This window comes from Podarcis raffonei, chromosome 1 (genome assembly GCF_027172205.1).
Source record: "Podarcis raffonei isolate rPodRaf1 chromosome 1, rPodRaf1.pri, whole genome shotgun sequence".
In the NCBI taxonomy this organism is placed as follows: domain Eukaryota; kingdom Metazoa; phylum Chordata; class Lepidosauria; order Squamata; family Lacertidae; genus Podarcis; species Podarcis raffonei.
In genome coordinates, this window is record NC_070602.1 from 108124981 (window position 1) to 108150572 (window position 25592).

General features: G+C 38.7%; 1 protein-coding gene across 3 annotated transcripts in view; it reads right to left on the reverse strand.

The window, feature by feature from the left end:
• The window catches only part of FIGN (fidgetin, microtubule severing factor), a 125269-nt gene that overhangs the window by 68304 nt on the left and 31373 nt on the right, over nucleotides 1-25592 (reverse strand). For 2 of the 3 annotated variants that reach the window (XM_053408451.1, XM_053408442.1), the window contains exon 3: nucleotides 9098-9151. The exons of the other annotated variant lie outside the window; for it this stretch is intronic. In XM_053408451.1, coding sequence (XP_053264426.1) covers nucleotides 9098-9151 — 54 coding nt within the window. The remainder of the gene's footprint in view (nucleotides 1-9097; nucleotides 9152-25592) is intronic. 3 annotated transcript variants of the gene reach the window in all.

Sequence of the window (25592 nt, forward strand, 5' to 3'; positions counted from 1 at the left end):
CAATAACGGAAAAAGCACAAACCTACAAAGTTATGTAATGCATGCATTCCCCCCCCCCCAATTAAAAAGTTATTTTCATTAGAATTTAAATTTGTAATAATTTATCTATAGGCAAATTCCATGAATGTGATGCAGTAAATTAATCCTGTTATAATATTACCAATATTGCTGGAAGATAGTGATCTTTTATATGAGCTGCAGTCTGCAACCTATATAAACAAATGAGACACTCTTCCACCCAGCACGTCTAAAAGGTGCACATATATTTCTTTACAAAGTTTTTGCTGATGTGCGAATGCTTTTCCCACAAATTGTGAATGCTTTTTCCACATACCAGAATAACTTCACTTAGAATGGTATAGGCATCACTCCAGCATCCCATAAACTGCAAAAAATCTCACGTTTATCTTGCTACCCATCATTAGAGGGCAACTAGATACTAGAACTGCCAACCTAGCAGTTCGAAAGCATGTCAAAGTGCAAGTAGATAAATAGGTACTGCTCCGGCGGGAAGAAATGGCGGCAGAAACGGCGTTTCTGTGCGCTGCTCTGGTTCGCCAGAAGCGGCTTAGTCATGCTGGCCACATGACCCAGAAGCTGTACGCCGGCTCCCTTGGCCAATAAAGCGAGATGAGCGCCACAACCCCAGAGTCGTCCACGACTGGACCTAATGGTCAGGGGTCCCTTTACCTAGATACTAGTATATGTCTACTTTGTGGTGTCATATGCAAGCTAAATGAACTAAGTACAAGGTATGTGAGCAAACTGCAATTTAAAAAGCAGGGAAACCCAACATGCAAACAAATCCAAAATGCACATACAGCGTATTGAAACTTCTTAGAAGGTAGGTGAGAGGATCACCTCTATATGGGTATGAATTTTTCCAAAAAAATATGTTCACCTGTGCTTTCACTTTCCAGTAGTTCACAGAATTGTAGAGTTGGAAGGGACCCTAAGAATCATCTAAGTCCAATCCCCTGCAATGCAGGAATCTCAACTAGATCATACATGACAGATGGTCATCCAACCTCTGCTTAAAAAGGAGACAGGAGGTAGAAATCTCTATAGAGACTGCATTATGAGGCACATATTTTAAAGATGACTTTGGATTACTGTTCTCATTCGATAGCCTGAGACATATGGCCTGGCATTAAAACATTGCTTCATTCTCCTGGCAATTAATTTTTTGGCTGGGAGCTAGCATAGCATAGTGCCAACAAGATCTTGCGTAAATAGGATTTTCCAGTACTCTGTAAACCTGTTATGAGGGATCAGTGACACTTCATAAAAACTACTTCAGTTGCAAGATTGGTTGCAAGACTGAAACACACACTAAGTAAACAAAAAATTCAACAGCTCTTCTCCAGTACATGCTCAAGAACACTTAGCCTCTCAGAACTCTGGGGAGCCTGTCTGCCAAGCCATCCATGGAGAGGCTAAAGCAGCTGCTCTACTCTGAACTTGGATATGGTCTTCACTTTTTCTCTCTTTCTAGAGATTCAAGCATTGGCCCCTTGTGCTTTGTCCTCTTCTATAACAGGGAGCACCCACAATGGGGCATGTTGCAAATATGGCCCTCTAGGATACAACAGAGCTGTACACAGCTAGGTACTTTTGATGGACAGCAAATCTTGGCATCAGCAAAGCCTACTGGATTCACTTCGGTGCACTGTAATAATTTTATAATGATCTAAATATAAATATGATCCCCTTTACATTTCTGCTGTCACACTGAATCGTGTCAAATATTTAAAAAGTGATGCAGAACTACACTGCTGTTTTCACCATTTATTTTAAAAACAAACAATAGAAATGGTTATTGTTAGCAGCAGGGTTAGAGCCAATTCCAATGTTCTTGTAGCCTGCCTTTCAGTTACAATTCTGCACTCTGAAAATTTGTCAGATGGTTTGTATTTTCCTTTTAGAACCATATTTTTCCCTTTCAGTGCTCTTATTAAATTATTAGCTTCCTTAGATTTATATTTATGTTCAGAGAGTCAAATTATCTTCCTTTTTAAAAAGCCTCTCTGACCCGCTTTACCAGCTTGGTTCAGCCCCAGGAAACTAAGGTAAAGGTAAAGGTACCCCTGCCCGTACGGGCTAGTCTTGCCAGACTCTAGGGTTGTGCGCCCATCTCACTCAAGAGGCCGGAGGCCAGCGCTGTCCGGAGACACTTCCGGGTCACGTGGCCAGCGTGACATCGCTGCTCTGGCGAGCCAGAGCCGCACACGGAAACGCCGTTTACCTTCCCGCTTGTAAGCGGTCCCTATTTATCTACTTGCACCCGGGGGTGCTTTCGAACTGCTAGGTTGGCAGGCGCTGGGACCGAACGACGGGAACGCACCCCGCCACGGGGATTCGAACCGCCGACCTTTCGATCGGCAAGCCCTAGGTGCTGAGGCTTTTACCCACAGCGCCACCCGCGTCCTCTACAGCGCCACCCGCGTCCTCCAGGAAACTACAGCACTCCAAATTCTTACTTTCTTCATAAACCACACCTGTTATATTTGACATTGCTTTCAAATGAACAAAAACTGTTAATTCCGTATCTATGCAGAGTAAGGCAGAATTTAGATGGTTAAGCAAAAACTTCTCAATTTGTTTAACAGTTGCCTGTTATACAATCGGATTTGAATTGTTCCACACTAGTTTCTTAGATACATAAACGTAAATGTACACAAATCTCAGGAACATGCAGCAACAACTAATATACATCATCCAACTAATATACATAATCCTTTCAGATTATGGTCCTTATCTGAAATCCAGTTTATCTGGAATATAAATGCATTAAAGGAAACTATGGAGGGGGCAGTCTAACTGTCCTCCCCACCCGGTGTCTCCGGCCACATTTGATCATGCCTCAGGAATGTCTAGATCTCTGACTGACTCACAAGTTCTACAGTTGTGCAAGGCTTTTATTATTATTTCAGTAGTTCTGCACACAAACTGCTTTGCTTAAAACAAATGTAAGAGATTTAATTATATTTCTATAGTTATGAGACATAGTATTATTATTATTTAAATTCATATACCACCCTTCATCTGAAGATCTCAGGGTGGTTCACAGCATAAAGTACAAGATAAAAACACAAAATACATACTAATACTAAAATAAAAGAAAACAATAACACCCCCAACACATTTAAAAGGATATATAGGATGTTAATTAGCCAAAAGCCTGGTTGAAGAGGAAAATATAAAAAGATGCACAAACCCAGTTATAAAACTGCCAAGTTTGAATAGACAGCTATAGAGATTCAAATATTTTGACTGGTGAAACTTGCATTCTTACTGCTTACTGGTGCAATAAGATATATAAAATTTGCATGCCATGTCATGCCAGCTGGGAAGATAATGCATCCAATCATGAGACCATGGGCAAATTCACACAACTTCACACAAGAACAGGCAACACTGATAAGATAGTTTTACCAGGCTGCCCCAAAGCCAAGCACGCGCACACTCACAACCCCCCCACCATTTCTGGTAAGAGACACCACGGTCTCTCTAGCCATTGGCTGAGCTGCTGTGATGTCAGCCAAATTAGCTGATCCAGTAATTGTCATTGAATGCTCATGAACATTAAATTTTAAATGAATAAATTTGCAGCATAAAGGGCATTAGGACAGATGGAGCTGTAAGCTGTTGGAGGGAAACGCTGCAGAGAATGTGTTACGAGCCCACCAATAAGTAATGGCACGGCAAAAAAAAATATGCCCCAATTTTTTTTTGGGGGGGCAAGTCCCCACTTTTAATATATTGTTATTTCTAGCCTTGCAATTTGAAAATGTTATTTCTAGAGGATCTCAGCAGTAGCCGTGGTCTTTAAATCAAGAGGATGCGCCACACAAGCTGTACTTGAGTACCTATTAGAAGATACTGAGGAGGGACAACTTCTCAAGGGTTGAATATATTGGCTCAGTATGATACAATAGCAGAGTTTACAGTCTTTTCTTTAAAATGCTATAATTGGCTTCTCAAAGGTACTGGAAAAGTCGTAATAGAAAAGGTCAATGGCAATATATATTTGTACAATAGTGAGATGCATTATCTTCCCAGCTGGCATGACATGGCATGTAATTTTACACACCATGCTGCACCAGCATGTGGTAACTAAGAGAGACACTGATCTCTGCTTGCTAAAATCCCAAGAACAATTGCATGCCATCATTGTAAATGACCTGTGGATGCACAGCAGTTTACATTCACATAGGTTTGCTAATCTTTCTAACAGTATATGCAAACAAAAAGACTAATGGCGCTACAGAAGTCTGGAGACAGAAAATGGCATTCTGTTTATATAGAAGTTTACTTTTCTTGATGTTTCCCTCAGTTCAGACACATGGTTCTGGCGTGTAACTAAATGCCCATGTATTTCCATGAATTCACACTGTCTTGCTTCTTCTCGTTTTATTAATCTGGACCTGTGCATATTAACTTCCTGAGTCAAATACTCACAGCAGAAAAACAAAACAAAACAAAAGCTACATACATGATAATATATTTTCTGTATAAGAAAAGAACATTGTAAGAATTTGTAACTATGATGGAGTCCTGTGAAATCAAGCACAAGATATTCTAGGACAGAAAAGGCACTGGGAAGAATGGCCACAAGGGCCTGTGAAAGGTCCCAGGTTCAATCCTTGGGACTGCATGTTTAAAACATTGGGTAGCTAGTGATGAGAATGACCTGATGAACCCTAGATGCTGGAAAGCCACTGCCCATCACAGAAACAGCAAATTGGGTATAAAGAAAATGAGATTAAGCTAGAGATAATGGTGCAAACTGCCATGCCTGATCCAACAGTTTTAAAAATAAGATTAGGCTACAGATTGTTCTAGACTTGGATCTGATCCAAAATGTATCAAGAATTTTGAGCGTCCCACACCTGACAAAGAGCATAGGCCCCTAATCTTAGATCATTGCCCTTTGACCCTTCTTCACATGTATTTGAAAGGAAGGGGCAGTTGGAAGGGCTTCATACTTGGCAAAAGAAAGGTTTTACATCTCAGATCTTGCTATAGATATACAATATATGTAGGAATACTAGGAAGCAAGGGATTTGAAATTATTATTATTATTATTATTATTATTATTATTATTATTATTTAACAAACAGTATATTTTTTTCTTAATTCATTCCAGATCCCCTGTAAATTGTAAAACTGTCATCACATTCTGGTGAATTTGCCCCCCCCCCAATTTAAGAATTATAATATCACTTCCATCTAATCCTGGAGAAACACCACATATTAATGAAGTACTATAGTGAAGATGGTCTGTTGTGGCTTTCAGAGCCCTTCAGTCTAGTGGAGCCTTTTAGCAATAGAACAGAAGTTCATAGTTTGCCTCATCCATTTGGCCTTGTAGAGCTCATCTGTGGTATTTCAGCTTCTCAGGTTCCTACACACGTAGGTTAGAGGAAATGTTGCTGATGATCAGCAAAACAGTGAAAGTGCCTATACATAAAATGTTAAGGTAGAGTAATTTCTCATCGCCATAGTAAGTGAAAACATTTTCAAACTGACAGTGTCCTTTTAAAAAACAGGCTGCACAAGGATTTTGCCCAAGACTGTGAAAAATTGGTTTTCAAACCATGATAGTTATTTTAATGCTTTAGTGTGCATTGGTAAGTACTGCATAATCTGTCTCTAAACAATAATAATATGTTAAACAGAAAACATGTAAAAAGTATAAAAAAGTGACTTAAAATATATCTTCCAGTCTCTCTGAAACAAAGCAAATTTTAAATAACTTGACATCCACATTCAGTGTTAATACCCCCATAAAACACAAGCCAATACCACCCCAGGTGGGTGAGTGGCACCAGAGATGAAATTTTGTTCACTGTCTAAACACACCAGAATTGTTCCTAGAGTAATATTTTGTGGTTTCAAACAAGTCAAAAGCAATAGTATTAGCTGAGAGGTTTTTTTTAATGTGGCTTTTTTTGAGAATCCCCCTTTCCCCTTTTTGCAAAAATCTTCCCCTGCTGCCACCACTTTGGCATCAGAAGCACATATGAAGGTAGGATGTTCTGGGGTTGTATCCAATGAAGTCATCCCATTCATACAAGGGCTTACTCAATGGAACTTCTCTGCCTCTCCTCTCCCTGTATCACCCAAACTGCTCTGGAGGTTTGGAGAAAATCCCAGAACATGGAGTGAAGGACAGGGAGAAGCAGCTCCATTATGCTAGTAGAAGATCTTGCGCAAACAGGACAACTTCGTTGTGTACAACCCCCTATATTTTCATTTGGATGCAAATAGAAGCAAAGACAATCACAAAATTCATAAAGAACAGTTTTATTTCTCTAACATTTTGTTTTAAAATCTGTATTAGGGCAATACCTTTACTAGGCACAACCAAAATGTCACAAAATAGCGTGGAAGCTTTCGAATTCCCTAGAACTCTTCATCAGGGTAGGTGATAAACAAAGCACAGGGCAGGAGACTGGCTGCAGGTGAAGCCATTAAGATAGAATTTGAGCAAACACTCAAATGAGGCATTTTCATTTGTTTTCTGTAGTAGCACAGTAGTACATTAAATTTCTTCATACCATGCACATTCTGATATTCTGGACAATTTTCACTCATACTTCAAACCACCAAAATGTTTTAGTAAATGTCCTAGTAGAATTTTACATTGTATTTTTAATTTCTATTCCCCCCCCAATAAAAAAGTCACCAAATGGCTACAGCTATTTCTAAAGGAAAGGTTATTAAAATCCCTCATGATATCTGAAAGCAACAGGTTTTATATTTCACTAAAACTCCCTTCAATAATGCTTTAATTGCTACAATGCCGGAATTCACAGGCATCATGTACCGAATCCTTTAACATTTACTTAACAGGATGTCGAGCACCCTGACCTCAACGGGAGCTCTCAGATCTAAAATGTGTTTGTCAGAACATATTAAAATTGCAATGTAGACAGGGCATTTAGTATTTAACATAATGCTAGTCAAGATGGACTTTAGCATTCACAATATCACACACTGAGTGCAATTAATCTGAGGTGCAGCAGGGATAGGAACTATTACCACCCCTTCAGCATGTCTTCACAGTCACTATTACAGAATATGCACAAGCTGTTCCCACCTCCCCCTAAAAAAACAAGACCAAGAGGGTGGAAAAATCCACTGCTTTTTAGCCACACAAGACTGATCAGAGATTGTTACACTGTAAATTATAAAATGTAGCTCACATTTGTTACCTTCACACATACAATGTTATATTGCAGTAACTTCCAAAGTATATTATGTTCATTACTTAATTTCTTTACCAGCCTTAAATTTCCAAGCCAGGTGGGATGGGGTTAACAAAAAATTGTTATACCCCAGAAAAGAAAAAGAAGCACAAGCTCACTCTCCACTTGGAGAGTGGAACTTCCTGGAACTTCCCACAGCACTGTACTACATTTTCTCTGCTTTGGAAATGCAATGCCGCCCTGGGCTCTTTTTGCAGGAAGGGCAGGATGTAATAATCAATAATAAATAAACATGGAACGGCCATAGATCACTAGTGAAGTGCATATTTTGCATACAGAAGTTCCCATGTTCAATCTTTGGCATCTCCTGGTAGGCCGGGGAAGACATGCAACTCTGGAGTGCTGCCAACAGACAGCATAGACCACACTGAGTTAAATGGATCTAACTCACTATAAAGCAGTTTCCCATGTTACTAACATGGGTCTCTGGATGAGATTTCTGTTTTTCTCACATCTACTGGCTATATAGAAAGGTATTTCATTTCCATGGAGCATTAGGAGTGATTTTCCTCTATCTATTATAGTATCATTACTCTGATCACCACGTCACCATAGAGGGGAAATCCTGTTGACTTTCTTTTCCCAAGATTAAACACATCAATTTCCCCTATTTTCGCTCAAGTTGATGGAGTGGTGAAATTAACTGAGCCTTACCAAATGAACTTCATGGCCAAGTCAATTTCAGGAAACTTTTAAAAGTATGTCAGATGGTGGGGCTGTGCAAAGAGGGGAGTGGTTTTCTTATGAATATTTCAAACTTTTAAAATCAAAGCAGCAAACAGCAACACAAGAAAAGAAAAGAAAAGAAAAACTGGCAGTATGACACAGAAGGATTTCTTGCACATGCATTGCAGTTATTTCCTGTAGTAAATAACAACTTGCATGTGAAAAAACAGATATCACAGATTTATCACTCAATACTTAGCTTTCATTTGACCCAGCAGCAACTGAAATGTCCTCAATGGATAAAGTTCACATATTTATTTCAGAATGATCAAATAGAATGATCATGACTGCATAAACAAGTTTTAAATTTATTTATTTTTATTTTGTTTTCATATTCACCAACAGCCAGTGCAAAATGGCAAGGAGGCTTAGAAGAGTGAATATCACATTACAACCACTAGTACACAGCCTTGCACAGCCTTGGGGAATGAATTTGCTTTTAATTTGTAGAGGCATGCTCTAAGGGTTGTTCAAGTATTATCAATGTTTAACATTCATCCTGAAGAGCAGCTCTGGAAAACTCAAAAGCTTGCTGGCTTGTAACTGTTTAACGGGTCCCAATAAAGGTGTTACCTTTCTATAGATTTTGGATTTTATCTAAACTTTTTGCATGATAAAAGTAGATGCCTTTCTGGCAATTATATTTATATTTTGTCACATTATTTATTTATGACCCCCACCAGATGAAAATAATCATTTCCCCTTTCTTTAACCTAATAACACCAACCCAAATTCCTCCCAAGGCCCCAAACCTTCCATGTTCTAAACATTAATTCCTAACCCAATGTACTGTCTTGCCTCTCAAATAGAAAACTCAGACCTCAAATTCCCCATATTATTTCTCTACCTCTCACAAGGGAGGTACACCCACCCACACCCTCAACATATACACACAGGTCATGACATTTCCCCAGTTCATATTATATTATTTCACATTCCACTACTCCACACTGACAATCTTTCCACATCAAAGGACCAAACATATAAAATGCAGACTGTGTTCTAGAAGCCTATAATATGCATAGAAGTTCTACATAAATGAGCACAATCCAGCCAAAGTTAACAGTGATTGCAATGGGAGAGATATAAGTATGTACCTCTTTCGCTGCCCCATAACCCGCTCTGTAAGAGATAGATTTCTTCCAGAGTTGCTGAAAGGACAAGAGCACTGGTCAAATTTACAGAAAAATTGACTTCCTATTTGCAAATAACAATGACAAGATCATTCAAAAACTGGCAGTGTTCACAGTAGCTTTGGCCTAAGCTAAACAAATGTATATAGATCCCCATGTCTTTTATCTGCAGTACTGTACAGGCAATTTTTAGTATTTGTGCAGGTCAATGAACTCGTGAAAGAATTTCATGATGTTTATTTCAGTCATGTTTTCATGTTCTTTCCAACCATATCCTTCATTTAATTCCTGAAGTTGGTTTTATGTTTTCGTAAAAAATTACCTGGGTGCAAATTTGTCTTGCGTGTTTACCAATACCCTGCTCAAAAACACCACAACTTTATAACACATTGCATAATATTTGCAACAGCTCATAATAGGACAAATAAATATTTATTCTTCACTTTTCCACTGAAATCAGTGAAACAAAGTGTTTAGCTGTGGCTGGATATGCTCAATACATATAATTATTCATGTAAAATATTAGCACTGTACAACTGGAAAACCAAACAGCATATAAGAGACAACACTATAAACATAATATTGTGGGCTGCTTGACTGGAAGATCTAAGTAAAAAAGCCAAAATGTTTTTTTGGGGGGGGGGCGGGGAATTACCTTGCAAATATGGTTACCAGCCAATTCATAACTAGTATCCTAACTAACCCATGAACTTTTAGGTTAATCATTTTTATGCATCTAAAGCCAAAATCCAACTTTCTGCAGAAGGCCTACCCTCCTCCTCATGCCAGAAGAAACCTGCAAACAGGGTTTTTAAATAGCGCAATGTGAAGGAGAAAAAAGTTCAGTGAAGCAGCAGCGTCATGACACTCAGAATATGGTGAAAACAGCTTCCAAGAAGTCTACCATCTAATGGCCTTTGATGTTTACTGTACACTTGCAGCTTCATTACAACACTTAGCAAGCATCTGCCAAGATGGTAGGACTGAAAGGAAAGAGATAAAAACCCACCTTTGCCTCAAAATGGGGGCAGGGGAGATCAGATATGCCCATTCTTTTGTCAGAAAGACAAAAGTTGTTGACAAGGACAAAAGGAGATCTAGAAGCATAGCTATAATTAAAACTATTACTGATCCCCAGGGGAAAAAATCCTGGCAAATCCAAAAGCAAATGGAGGCATGACAAATATATACACACATAAAGTGGTACCTCTGGTTACGAACTTAATTCATTCTGGAGGTCCGTTCTTAACCTGAAACCGTTCTTAACCTGAAGCACCACTTTAGCTAACTGGGCCTCCCGCCACTACCGCGCCACCACCGCACAATTTCTCTTCTCATCCTGAGGTAAAGTTCTTAACCCGAGGTTACTACTTCTGGGTTAGCGGAGTCTGTATCCCAAAGTGTTTGTAACCTGAGGTACCACTGTGCATACAAATGCGTGTATATGCACACACATTGGTAAAAGGTTTTAGACAAATGTGAAACCTCACTTCCAAGATTTGGACTCTCATCATATTTGCTGTCATCTAGTGTGTAACACAACATAAAGAGTAACCAGAAGTAACAGGGCACATTTAATTTATATGACATGCTGCCCTGTTTCTCTTATAGAGGCCCATAGGAGGAGTTTGCTACCCTGAGCTTTTACTTAGGTCCCTAATGAAAATAAAAATGTTTTCAGCCCGTTAGTTGGGCACTTTAAACTATCATGCATGCCTCTCTTTGTATGTCCACCTCTCACCCCTGCAATTTTTTAAAAAAACAAATATTACCTCTAGGTATATATGACTAATACGATTCAAAATTTATAAGATGCAATTGAAACAGCACAAGTGACACACACTTCAGTGTGCTGTTATTGGGTGCAATGGACACCCTAAAGCACACAAAAGTCAAGAATCATACTGCTGCTATTGCAACCTTTTGTACAAGCAATATTATGATGTGTTCTAGATAGTGCATTTTTCAATGCAAAAAGTGAATGTTTCATGGGAACAAAACCCCTTAAGTCCCTACTGGTCTTTTCATGGATTTGTTTGCTTCTGCTGTGTGTGCTTTTCTGCAGCCCCAACAAACTGCTGCTATATGGCCATTTTTAGGGCTTTTCTCTAGCTACCCAAATCAGGAGTCAGGGCAAACAAAAGCATGTCTTCACTGTCCTTATTCTGAAGGGGTGGGTGAGAAAGGAGAAACTATAATGTGGATCAGAGAGCCAAAGGAAAGGAGAGACTATGATTTGTATCAGAGATCCTGTGAGCAGAACTCTGTTCATGGGCTGCGCCTACTTGCAGAAAGGATATTTTCAGATCCCCCTTCACTGCCCAAAAAAATCTCAAGAGCTGTCTGACCCCCCTCACCATGGCGGGGCAGGGGCAAGCAAGATTGTAGAGTCCAACTCCACCTTTCTGTGGTTTCACAATTAGAGTTAAGTAACATGAGAGGGAAGTCAGGATCAGGGTTGTAGCCTGGGTAGGCTACATTTATGCAGTGTACTCTTTGTTACATGAGATTATGTAATCCATAATGATTAAAAGATCTAATGTCCTCCAGGCACTGCCACCTACCCCATGTGTGGCCCCTGAAATGGTCAGTTCTGTATCTGGCTGTTAGTCAGTTGAAAGAAAGGAGTTGTTAACATTTAATCACCACAGAATCAGATGGCTTAAAACAAGGTAAAAAAACATGTCATTTTGGCAAAACAGTCAAGGCAGCAAAAAAGCATGAATTGTGCCAGGAAAGGCCAATTGTCAAAAAAATTGGCTAAATGTCCTTCTGTTTCAGACAATAGCTTATAAAGAAATTAAGAGTCAGTTAAACTAATTCACTTTAGAGGAGCTTGCCATCATAAGGCTGACAGAATTCCAGTAGTTCAATAGTGAGACACAGAAACTGTCGATGGTCCCTCAAGCAATTAATTTTCTCCCAGCTCTTCACAACTGCATTTCAAGAAGTATTTGCAGGATCCTACCCACACTTACCAGGTAATGCCCAAAGAAAACAGTGCTGCCACATCCTAAGCCTTATCAGAAAGTTGAAAATAGTGACCCACTAAGAGAGAAAACACTAAACAATATTTTAATTACGTGCTTCATAATAACTACTAAAGAAAACATTAAACTCAAACTAATCACACTTGTTACCTAACTCAGATTTAGACTTCTGTAGGTGCAGAGTGAAATATTTAGTTCATTATCTATATACAATGCATACTAGAAATAGCTGCTTACATAAAACAAAAGTCTAGGGTCCAATTCTTACATGCAAACAGTGGCATGGAGGCTGTTCAAAACTCACAAGTTTATATAGTCTGCCAGATGGGTCAAACAAAAGTAAGACCATGTGGGAAACTGATATACATATTTAAACAAAGCCCTCAACTCATGGTTTGTAGCCTGACCTGAAGTGGGTTGCAAACGGAAGTTAGGGATGGGGTGCTGGTCATGGGCACAAACAATCAATATGGTAGTAGTAGAATGTGTGTAGAATAAAAGCTCCCCCCACTTGAAAATAGCTTCCAGACAGTCTTGAAGAAGCTGGCCTTTCAAAATTGTTAGGAAAAGGGTATGTTACACTTGACTGTAGCACCTTCTGCATAGGATAGCCAGAACAAGCTTCTAAAAAGGGATATTGTTAAGACAGAGAAGGCACAGAAAATGACCATTTAAATAATGACAAGGATGGAACAATTCTGCTGTTGAGGAAAAGTTACAACAGGGGTAGCTAACATGATACCCTTCTGGATGTTTTGGAGCACAGCTCTAATCAAACCCAGCCATCATGGGTAAAACACTAAACTATTTTAGTATCCAAATTTATTGTGGTGTGGAAATTTTTTTAATGGAGAGCAATTTTCATAGTAAACGTGAGAATGCAGTTCATACCTAGAATCCAATCTTAAGTGAGTGCAATCCAGAGAAAGGCAATTGTAGTTGGTTTCAGTGGAATTAATTTCAAAGGACTCAGTTCGTACAGACATTTCTTTAAGACAAGGTCCTTTTAATAAAATGAACTGGGAAGCTCTTCTGGGCATGAGTAGGAACTCCCATACCCATAAAGCAAATGTTATCAGGACATTAGTAGTTAGGATCAGGGTATTAATCCTTTGATTTAGCTACAAAACAGATCTCATTGAAATAACTTGTGAATATGTTCCTATGTGCTTGGTCATCCCATCCATTAGGGGGAGGGGGGGAAACAAATAGGGAGAATGCAAATTTGGAATGCACAAAGTGTATAGTGTACAGTGTTTAGATAGGATAAGAATTATCTAGCCAGATCTACTACCATGCAACGGATTTTACGTTCTTTGGGGGATTCTAGGTGTGTTTTTCAAAAGGCCATTCATGAAACTATATTAGAGGTGTCTGGCTTCTATTAATGTTATGTCCTTTGACATCCAGTCAGAGAAAGATAAAAGATGGCATTAACTTCTCACAGTGGAGTGAAATGAACATGTTAAAAGAAATGAGCAAATACTAAATAGATGTGCAATGCAAGGTGACCCAGTCGACTTTAACAGAGTACCAAAATATAATCAAATAAAACCTATGATCTTTAGACTGGAAAAATGGTGAGCCAGGAAGGCAAACACAATTTTTAAATCTGCAAAGACCAACTGAAATAAATCATGCATAAATTGTAACATGCAGCTGAGTCCGCTACAACCACTTGATCCTTGCAAGGGCATCAATATTGAAAGGGTGAGCTTGAGTCAGGGTGAGCTCAGCTTTCCTTGGAACATCATCCCTCCTGCTACTCACTCTCTCCAGATTATACAAACCACAGAAGCATCAATGCAAACAATCTATTATATACAAAGTGAAACTGCACTCTATTTCCCTCCATCACTCTCTGTCTAGTAAGCCAAACAGCTAGCTGTTTTGTTGAAGATAGCTACCAGCAAACCTGTTTGAAACTGGGAATGGGCCTTCTTCTGCCCAAAAGCACCATTCTTAGATTCACCTACTTTTTAAGTTTATTTAAAATTTATCCTTTGCTTTTCTATTAAAATACAGTGGTACCTTGGGTTACATACGCTTCAGGTTACATAAGCTTCAGGTTACAGACTCCGCTAACCCAGGAATATTACCTCAGGTTAAGAACTTTGCTTCAGGATGAGAACAGAAATCGTGCTCTAGTGGCGCGGCAGCAGCAGGAGGCCCCATTAGCTAAAGTGGTGCTTCAGGTTAAGAACAGTTTCAGGTTAAGAACGGACCTCCAGAACGAATTAAGTACTTAACCTGAGGTACCACTGTAATAACCCAAATGGCTTAAAAAATAAATACAGCAAAGTATGTCAAGAAAATGTTCCCATTCAATTGAATGGAAAACACAACATCAATTAAGACAAGAGAGGCAGCCACACTAAAACTTCAAAAGAAACATAAATAAACATCAGTTCTGAAGGATAGCCCTACCATTGTGCAGAACAAGGTGACTACCTGGAGTCAGGGTACAGTGGAGAGGGCAGAGATGGGTATGCTATGGCACCTATCCTTTGTCCCCTAAGTAAGTCTGTTGTTCTCAGATGCAGCGAAAGAAAGATACTGTCCTGTCACCAGTATTGAATTAACTGTGACACATGTGTTGGTAACCTCACATTTGGACTATTGTAATGTGTTCTGTGTGGGGCTATTCTCTTGCAGTTAGTGCAGAACACTGCAGCCCTTATCAGGTACATATCACACTAATGCCCTCAACAATTCTGAACCTGAAAAACCATATTCCCCTCCACTGCCCAGTAAGTTTTGCCACAACCTGATTAGGTTGTGGTAACATGGAGGCTGGCTTTTTCACTAGTGGTATCAGTGTTTTGGAATGCCCTCCTTGCTAAAATACAAGAAACTCCATCAGTATTGACATCCCACCAGCTCTTAAAGACACAAGAGTACTCATAAAGTACTCCTCTCCACCTGCACATCAAGCAAAAATATCAGCTCAAGTAATACCCCCAAACTATGGAACTGCTGCTTCAGAGGTAGTTCAACCCTATTGAGAACAGATTGGATCCATTTCCAAATCTCCAGAACCTTGTCTGACTAACTTTAGGATTTGTTCACTCTCATCCACCCCATCTACACTGGAAAATTTCCATGTGATAGCAAGCAGTTCTGGCAACTACCAGCAGACTTTGCATGCAATGGCAATTATTCATATAGTAATCTGCTCTAGATATTAACAGCCCCAGTATGACAAATATGGGAGATATCCAATGCCTTCATTTCATTACCACAAGATTTCCATTTGTGCAACAGAACCCTTCCTTCCTCTCTCCAAATCTATTTTGGAAGGTTGGGTGAACCCCCAGAACAGATTTAAAGGGAGGATTAAGGAGAGGAGAGGAGAGGAGGAGAGGAGAGACAAAGTTCCATTGAACAGGCATGGCTGGGCAAGATTGATAAATAGTCTGACTTTGTATAAGGCAGCTGCCTATGTTCCTAAATACTATCCCAACACAAACTAGACAGCCATGTGCAATCAAAGTCCTAGAATGCTCATCATTTGCCTGCTGTCATGCTGGGGGCGGTTAGAATGAATTGGAAAGTATTTGTGTAAAAGATTTTGAAGGCACAGGGTGTTTGAAGAGCTCAGCTAAAGAGAATAAAATACATACTATGTTGAAACTGCATACCAAAGATATCTAAAGATTGCATTCAGGCTTCAAGTACTTCTTAACCTCTCCAACCAGATTCATGTCACCAAGAATATAACTTAATAGACTGAGAAGTTATATCTAAAAGGGGAAACTGCATCTTTACATTATAGGATGGTAATAAAATCCCATAGCAATTATCCCATTGTTATGCTCAAAATAGGTACACTCTTTCATGCCTTAATTTTATGTTTTGCTTTGCCCTGTGCTAAAAGCACCAACATAATTATGCCCTCCAAGGTCCTTGCAAAATCCGCTCAGAGTGATTATTTGACTCTCTTTTTATTTGTGGAAAGTAGCTAATATTGTTTCAGGCTTTTTATCAAAATAAATGCATGATTGGCTTTAACCATTTTCCCCCCTATAATTGTTTAAAAAACGAGTTTGCTAATAGATGGAAGAGAAGAAGGTTAAATACTTTAATTTCCAACTTGCACACGCATGCATTGTAAAGAGTTTCTCATTTTGTGTAATTTAGGCACAACCACAGGACATAAATGATAATGTAAAAAAAAAAACAACCCACCAAAAAAGGAACATGATGGTGTATATTACATGTGAATATGATTTCTGATTAATAATGGTGATTCAAATATATTAGTTCCCATTTAGAAGATACAATTGCAAGCTATTTTTATGAATGCTTATGTGAAATAGTTTTAAATTTATCTTCACCGTAAACCTAGAGCCTAAATCATCATTCAAATGTTGCAACATCATTCAAATATATAGTGCTGTTTTTTATATTAGTAATTAAGCCCATTCTATTTCATCATTCAAAATGTTTGAAAACTATTTATAATTCCCATTTAGAAAACCATGCCTAGGCAGCCACTATAATTCATTTCACAGATTTCAAAATAAAGTTTCCAAATATGGATCTGGAACCTTCCTACATATCTTTCTATGAATCCTTACATTAAGTCTGGTACTTATGTGAACACCACTAGTTCATATTTCTCACTTAAAGCACAGTCAGCCAGCTCAATCATTTGCTTGCTTTGCAGGTTCTCTGTCTAAATGGTGTTGCAACCAAGCATCAAAAGCAATGGGTAAAGGTATGGTTGCAATGCCGAGCACTCAGTATTACAGGATCTTTCTCTTGGACCAGCACTTCATTAAATTGCCCCTCCCCTATTGGCCATGTCCAGACCAGATCAGCCTTAAACATAAATATAGGTACTTTAGTCCATTGACTTCAATTTGTATAAAGGCAAAACAACATAACGCTACTATCATAAATATGAAAACGATGGGGTGTTAATGTCTTACAGAAAAATCACAATGGAAATCTGTTATACTTGTAAATCAAAAACGCATGTTCCTAGTTCCATTTGCTTGGCTTACAGCTGCCTTGTAAAGTGCTTCCGACAGATGTCAGATGGCATTGCCAGATGTCTATTTCTTCACATCTCAAAGCAATGCATATTAGTCAATGAAATGTTACTTCTCGCACTTATCTGTGCATTCAGAAACACTCGCATGTGTTTGTATAGGCTATGGGAGAACTGTAATGCAGGGCTGTATAACCTAAATGACCTCAAGGGCCATTCCACTTTTTGAAGGGCCAAGGACTGCAACCGTAATTTTATCGCCAAAATTGTCAGTTCCACCTCAGCTTAATGCACATTAATCTCTTTATCACTTTAATGTGTCCTTAGCTACTTTGGCATGTGAATTTGTCCAGTGCATAATACACCATCAAGCACCAGTTCTATAGGAAATTATTTTCTGTCTTGGAATGCTAACTGGGCATGTGCAGGTCTGCAGGGTTCCTGTGAAGTTTTAGTGTTTTCAAGAGTCTTCAAGAAGGGATAGCAGCTGGGAATTGTAGTTTCCAGAGCTCTGTGTGCCTGAGATGACGTTATGAGCATGTGCATGGCACCCTGAAACATGTTCTTACCTAAGCATCTGAGATCTTTACCAAGTACAGTGGTACCTCCGGTCGTGGACAGGATCCATTCCGGAGCTCTTGTCGGATCCCAAGGTTTCCGCAACCGGAGGTGCCTGTTCTGCGCACATGTGCGGCGCGATAGAGCGCTTCTGCACATGCGTGCAGCAAAACCTGGAAATATATTTCTGAGTTTGCTGAAGGATACATAACAAGAGGCGCACGTAAGTAGAGGTACCACTGTACTCTGTTGCCTTGTGAACAGCATTTTTTGCTTTAGTATATTAAACATGGAAGGGTATTATTCCGACAGCCAGACATGTGTGAAGTAAATACATTTTCAAATATTAATAAGGTTGGGGGGAAAAGAAGTATCTCATAACCAAATAAAATCTCCAGGTCTTGACCAGGAAACAAACTTGTAGTATAGGCATGGTTGTGTAAAAAGCACAGACTGCAAAGCAGCTAATACACAGTATTGAAGAGGAATCACAGAATTGTAGAGTTGGAAGGGACCCCAGGGGCCATCTAGTCCAACCCACTACAATGCAAGAATCTCAACTAAAGCATCTGTGACAGATGGCCATCCAACCTTTGTTTAAAATCTCCAATGAAGGGGACTCCACCTCCTTCCAAAGGAGTCTGTCCCACTGTTGAGAAGCTCTTACTGATGTTTAGTTGGAGAATATTTGAGACTTTGCCTTCTTGATTTTTTAACAACCTGTGCTCAGTTATTTGACTTAAATACACACACAGTTTGCTGGATCACAGTCAAATTAGTGAAGTCCATTGATTTCATTGGATCTAATCTGAGAATGCCTTGCTTGACTACAACCCTTAATATTTATTTTGGTTGTTCTGAGAGGATTGTGTATTTAAAAGATTCTAAATTTTTATGAGAGGTGGCTAAGAATGTTAGAGGAACAATACATTTTTTGGATTAGAAGACCAAGCCAAACACACACACACCCCACACATACTCTGAGGTTTAATACACCCGGTTTTGCTGCTTGACTTAACACTGACTTAACACTGGCTGTGGGTTCGGGTGTAAGTCAGATCAGTTTTCATTGCCTACAGACTGATAGGATAACTTCTGGTACAATAAAGTACTGTACTACTTATGCATCAGCTAAGAGAAAACAAAAGGAAGACACCTTTATAAATACTTCTGCTAATTTATATGAGTAGGTGCTGATTTAAAAATAATTACTTTTAAGTAGACATATAATACATCTGACGGCAACTTCAAGGCCACAGCTCTCTCAGACTTGGATTCAAAGACCTTCATACAGGCGACTTCTGTAGAATAGGGCACATGGCCACCAAAGAGTGATGAGATAGGAATTCAATTAGAATGAAGCTCAAGGACCATCATTTGGAAACCTCTGCTCTAGGGGATGCAATCATGTCACTAACGCAGCTGGATACAAGACTTCGTTTTCAAAACTAGGTAAGAGAATAAGAACAAAACCATTTCAATGGAAAAGCTTTTATTATACAGTGCTCAACTTTTCACTGAAGGTTAGAGAGACTTTTCTTGAATTCAGTAGTCCTACTTAAGGATAACAAAATCATATCATTGTTAAGGACCTCAGAAATTACAACACTACATGATAAACTGCTCTGTCTCTGTTTTATATTAATACTTCATACATATAAGCTGCTCTAAATTTAATGCTCTTGTAAGGAAGGTTAAATACTACAAAACTTCCATACAGCAAAAGCCTGGAACTCTTAATGCATCAGATTTTCTACTTGGTGATTGTTCAGATGGTATTACATCTTAATGGATTCCTTTTTAAAGAACTAGATTGTGATTAATTGCAGTGCATGATTATGTACATGAAAAGGATTGGTCTGAACCTTTGCCCTAACCATACACCAGGGTAAAAGGAAGTTATAAAAAGGTGATGATTTAATCATTTTACTGAAATAAAACTGTGACATCTTAGCAGACACAAACAATCCTATTTATGTGTTAAATGAACACCATTTTTATTGCCCAATGTAAATGCAAGTCATGCACAACAAATCAAGCAGGTGTCCAAAAGGGGAAAACATTCTTTTGAGCATTAACCGTTGGCAATATTTGTGTTTCCCAAATTAAGCTGGAAATAAGCCAGTTTAGTGTAATGCCTAGAACACTATTTGGACATGGGAAACATCAATGCAAATATCTACATAGCCATCATTTTTCTAGATAGCTATGGGCATGTTACCATCTCTCTGCCAAGTTACTTCACAGAATTATTGTGAGGATAAAATGGGAGAGACATATATACACCAGCCTTAAACGAGAATAGGATAAAAAGGAGATTGCAAGTGCTCCTTTGTTATTTATTAACACACATAGAGGACATACTCCAGATTTATATAATGACCATTAAAATAGACACTACTTGTATAGAAAACTAACAGAATTAGAATGTGTGTGTGATTTATTTATTTAGTCTGTGCGCACATGTGTGTTTGTACGCGCACACATATACACTCTACATAAAGCACATGAGAAGACAGCAAAATTGCTTTGTTTTAACATTTACTGCAAACCATGCCAATATTTGGCCACAGTATTATAGCAGACCTGGGTGCAAGTGCTAATCAAGTGGAAATGCTAGTAGACATTTATTAGCATTTATTTATAAAATCAAATACTCCTTTTAAAAAAAAACATACACGAAATGGTATACATGAAATAAAATATGATTTGTGTATCCTGGGATTCGTGTATCCTGGGAGTTCCCACTGGGGAAAAAGAAACCAACTGAGATATTTGCCGTGCATCCAACAATGCAATTCATACGGACTTGCTCAAGTTCAGTCCTGTTTAGAAGAAGGGAAAAACTGTGGGTACTGTTCACAGTTAATATTAGACGTAGCCAAAATTGCTTTGTTCCCCATGGGCCCAATCTGAAGTCAATAGATGTGTATACAAATGAAGATATGTGGAAACATTCTTACTAAATTTTAAGATTTCATGGTCTATGTAAATTTGTGATGTGCCTCAATTAACATTTTCCCCACTTAAAAGCTTTGCAGTAACAAAAAGCCAGGCATATTTTTTAAAAAATAAAGATGCACATATGATATAGCCTTACTTTTTGAAACAGTGTTTTTTTTTCTGGGGTGACGTGGGGGGGGGTACGCGTACCCCTTAACATTTTGTGAATCTAAGTTTGACCTCATTGAGGGGCAGTATTTCAATATGAGTAGGAAAATGAGAGTACCCCTAAACTTTTTTTAAAAAAAAGCACCGTCCAAAACTTTGGTTAAACAATACATTTTGCTGAACTAACATACTGTTTGTGTAGTGTTATGTCCTTAAATGGTGCAGGCAAACAAACCTTGTGGTCATCCATATTCAGAATAAATTTGACTTCACATAGAAATCCTCCTAAATTTAAATGTGAAAAGGAATGCGGAAACTAAATGAAGTCTGATTGTTTTGGTGGCAGTACTAGGAAAACCAAACAATCTGCCTGACGTCACTAAAATAATTCACCTGACATCATGATGGAGAAGCCAGCCATGAACACCTCGCAAATTATTATTTTGATCCAGTTGTTAAGAGAGAATTACAGCAAAACCTGCACTTTCCACAGCTATTAAAGCACTGACCCTAGAAGAGCACTCTTTTGTGCTGAACTTTTTTATATCACCAAGACTATTAATCAGGTGCCAGTTCAACTGATGTGCTTTATATAGTTGACCCCAACCAGTGCCTTAATTACCAGGTATTAAATGCTAATTAGGATTCTCTGCATTAAAGTTTAATTTCTAAAAAAAAGGAAAGAGTGAAAAATCTAAAAAGTATTGCGTTCCTTTGTTGTGTGCTACAGCATGGATGCAGGAGGATGCAGCAATTTGCTATTGACAAGCATTACAGGAGCAGGTCATTTCACAAGTATAGTGTGGACAAAGGTGAACTGGGCAACTGATGAGAATCTGTGGCCAAGGCGAAATAGCAATCTCTGAGCCAAACAGTAATAAAGTTACTGAAATGAAGCAATGCAGCTTTTAAAGTGAACTGTCATAAGTAGGAAATGGGTTTCAGAGTAATTAAAACCAGGGGCGAACCAACCATTAGGCTAAGTAAACTATAGTGTCTGGCCTCTGATAAAACTATGAGTAGCTTTAATACAGTGTATGCTACCCAGTAAATGCTCTTTCAAACATTGCAAAAAATAAGGGATAGATTTAACAGTAATAGAGAGGCTACTGAGCAGTTATTTCTCCACAAGGGCCGACACTGATGCCAAAATCCAGCATTGCCTGAGCTCTGTGAGTGCAGCTTTCTCCCAATTGAAGTGTTTGAGGACCGGGGCATTCTCAGGGAAACTGAAATGCTTGTTTACAAAGCTACTGTACTACCAACCTTACTGTATGCTTGTGAAACATGGACCACTTATAAATGCCATCTCCAACTCCTTGAAAGATTCCATCAACGGTGTCTCCAAAATTTTTTACATATCACTTGGGAAGACAGGCAAACTAATGCCAGTGTACTGGAAGAAGCAAAGATCACCAGTGTCAAAGCAATGATTCTTCAACATCAACTTCGTTGGACTGGTCATGTTGTTCAGATGCCTGATTATTTGTCTTCCAAAGCAACTACTATATTCCAAACTTAAAATTGGAAAGCGTAATGCTAGTGGTCAACAAAAGAGGTTTAAAGACTCTCAAGGCAAATCTAAAAAAAATGTAGTATAAATGACGACAATTGGGAAACACTGGCCTGTGAGCGCTCCAATTGGAGAACAGCCTTTGTCATGAACTTTGAAGACGCTTGAACTTGGGACGAAAGGGAAAAACGTGCTAAGAGGAAGGCACACTTGGCAAACCCTCACCATGCCATCAACTCCCATTCGGAAACCTATGTCCCCACTGTGGAAGGACATGTGCATCCAGAATTGGCCTCCACAGTCACTTACGGACTTACTGTTGCGACCATGTTCACGGAAGACAATCTTACTCAGCTACTAGTGATCGCCAAAGAAGAAGAGCTAGAGTGGATAATCTTTTCCATTACAGCTACTGCAGCAGCAGCAGCAAGGTAAACAAGGGAGCTGAAGCAGTACTAAGGGGCAACCAAAGAAGAACCCATATCCTTACCAGACGGAAACACAAAATAATAATCATGCGCATCAGCATCTGCCACTCATCTGGCTGGGTTGCCCCAGCTACTCTGGGCGGCTTCCAGAGAACAAAGGCAGGGAACAGTCCCTAACTCAGCTGCTGCTTTGCATCTCCCTCTGGTAAGCATATATGGAATACCTTTGCAATCCACCACACCCACCACTCAGTGGTAACTGTAGAGTACCACCTCAGCCCCATGCTTACCTGACTGCAGTGCAGCTTTAAAGGAAGGAAAGCCTCCAGGGTTGCCAGATTGGGTACAGTGTGCAAAATGGTATGAACTGAACATACTTTAAGAAAAAGAAAATAATTTTTCAGCCCTTAAGCAATCCTTAATGAAAAAGAAAAAGGCCCTAATATTTATTAATCTGCCACTTGGCTGAGAAGAAAAATCAAGAACTCTCAGTTTGTTGAGGTCTAATAATTTAAAAAAGGAGACATGCAGTAACTGAATGGATCAGATCGCAACAGCCCCAGTGAAGTGGACTATTCACCACAGTGGAAATAAGCCAAATAGATCAGCCAGCATTACACACACACACACACACAATGCACAAATTATGTTAATTATGTTAACTAAAATATGCAAATTAGCTGTGGCCCTCTGCATTTTCCAAGGTGACCCTCCGTGCCGAATGCGCTGCATATCCAGTGTACTAAAATATGCTGGTAGATGGGCAACTATCTTATCTGCTGAAACATTAAGAATAATGTATTCCTCCATACACAAACAATGAAATATTTTGAATAAAGCATCCAACAGAAACTTGTTCAAAATTAAAAAAAACCTCCTACTAGTTAAATTGTATTTAAAGACTGAAATGTTTTCCAAGTGCAAGCATATATACATCAGAATTATTTACCTTTGCTGAACACCTAAACAGACATCTAAATATAAGAAAGGTGTACAAAATATATGTACTGAGAGGAGATTAATCTGTTTAAATCCCATTTTGATTCTGTTTTAAATACCTGAGCTGATATTTTCACATAATCTAAATTAAACCAAGGAAAGCAGGTATTAATATAAGAAATTGTCAATTATATTTATAGCCAGTGGAAACAGTAACCTGACAAACATGCTGCTGCTTAATTAAGATTTCAATCCTGTACAGTTAGAAGCAGAAACGCCTCGGTAATAGATATGAGGAGGAATGAATTTTATTCAGGGTTATAGCAAACATAAACAATATTCTCCTTTTCTTTTTAAAAATAGCTGAATTGATAAGAAAGACAAATACAGATTCTATGACTCTCTTTCCTAGCGACACATATTTCAGCAGTTAGATATACTAGCTAAATAGTGGGAAATCCTTCCTTGGTGTGCAAATTTGCCCTCTTTAAGACTTGTTCATCCATTAATGTATTAAATACACACACACACACACACACACGTGTGTGTGTGTGTGTATGTGTATGTGTATTCTGATACCCTTCCCCATGAATGTATGAGCAACAAGAGATACAGCAGGGGATTCACCAACAGGATAGACAATTCGTAAAATGCTTCTGCCACAACAAGGAGTGGAGGGGCAAGTTTTGAGTTCCTAAGAGATGCAGTCTGAGTTCCCAATACCAAGTGCATAATATAATTCCCAATGCTATAAAAATAATAAATTCCTCCATCCCTCCTAAGGTCTCAAGTTTCAATACTTCTACAAAATGAAGATCTAAAGCATGTGTAGCTTCTTCCATAATTCAACATGGTTATAGATGCTGCACCTGCCCAAATTCTTCCTCTGCACAACTAGTAAAGGTACAGGAACTCTGCCATCTCCCTCACCATACATAGTCATAAATGCCCTATTCTCAGTGAATAATCTTGTGTAGCATATTAGCCTTACGTACTAATATGCCAATTCATAATGCTGAGAGAAAGACCAACTCATTTGTGGATAACTTTAATTGTGCAAACACGCACACAGATGACTAAATCTCAGAAGCAATGCTAGTGCAAAAACTGGAATGCTAACACAATATGCAAGAATTTTTTTCCTGTTCCTCTTACGGCAAAAAAATAAGGAAAGAAGACTGGATTACCTAATGGAAACAATTCAAAATAAACCCCAAAAGGCATGAAAAAAAAGGTATAGCCCAGAAGTAGTACGTTGGAGCTGAATCACAGGTCTTATGCTGCTATGTTTGATGGCAGGACAATATTCATGTGGTCAACCCTTGTCCCTCTGATCAAATCTGAAAGCTTAAGACAAGGCATGAGTGAGATGGTTCCCATATGTTTTTTAACAGGCTGATGTCAAGGTTGATGTGCAATGTCAATTTTATTTTTCTCAGATGAAATGTACTTGACAATACTGGCTGCACAAAAGCCACATCTACAGCAGTATGGCGAATAAGCATAGTGACATCTTATGACTCTGAATGGCCCATTAGTAACAGAGATTTAGCTGCCATGGGCCTGGTTGTCCACTATGAAAATATGATGTGCCCATACATATGTAATGCATTATTTTTAAAAGAAGAAGTTCAAAGTATCTCCACTTGTTAATAAAATTAACTTCATAAATGGATCATTTTTGTCCTGGGAGTTTTAAGAGATTTAGTTCTTTTTTTCAGTTGTGGCAGGGGCTTCTTGTGTCTTTGACTGAGGGGGTGGGATTCCGTTACCATAACTAATGTACATTACCAGTTTCAGAATTCTAATTGAGTTTAATACTGTTTCATGTTGCATTGAAGTACAAAATCAATACCATTTGTCCAGCATAGAGGAAAAATGGAATCTATAAACTGCTCTTATTGAGTAATTAAACACCTATTAT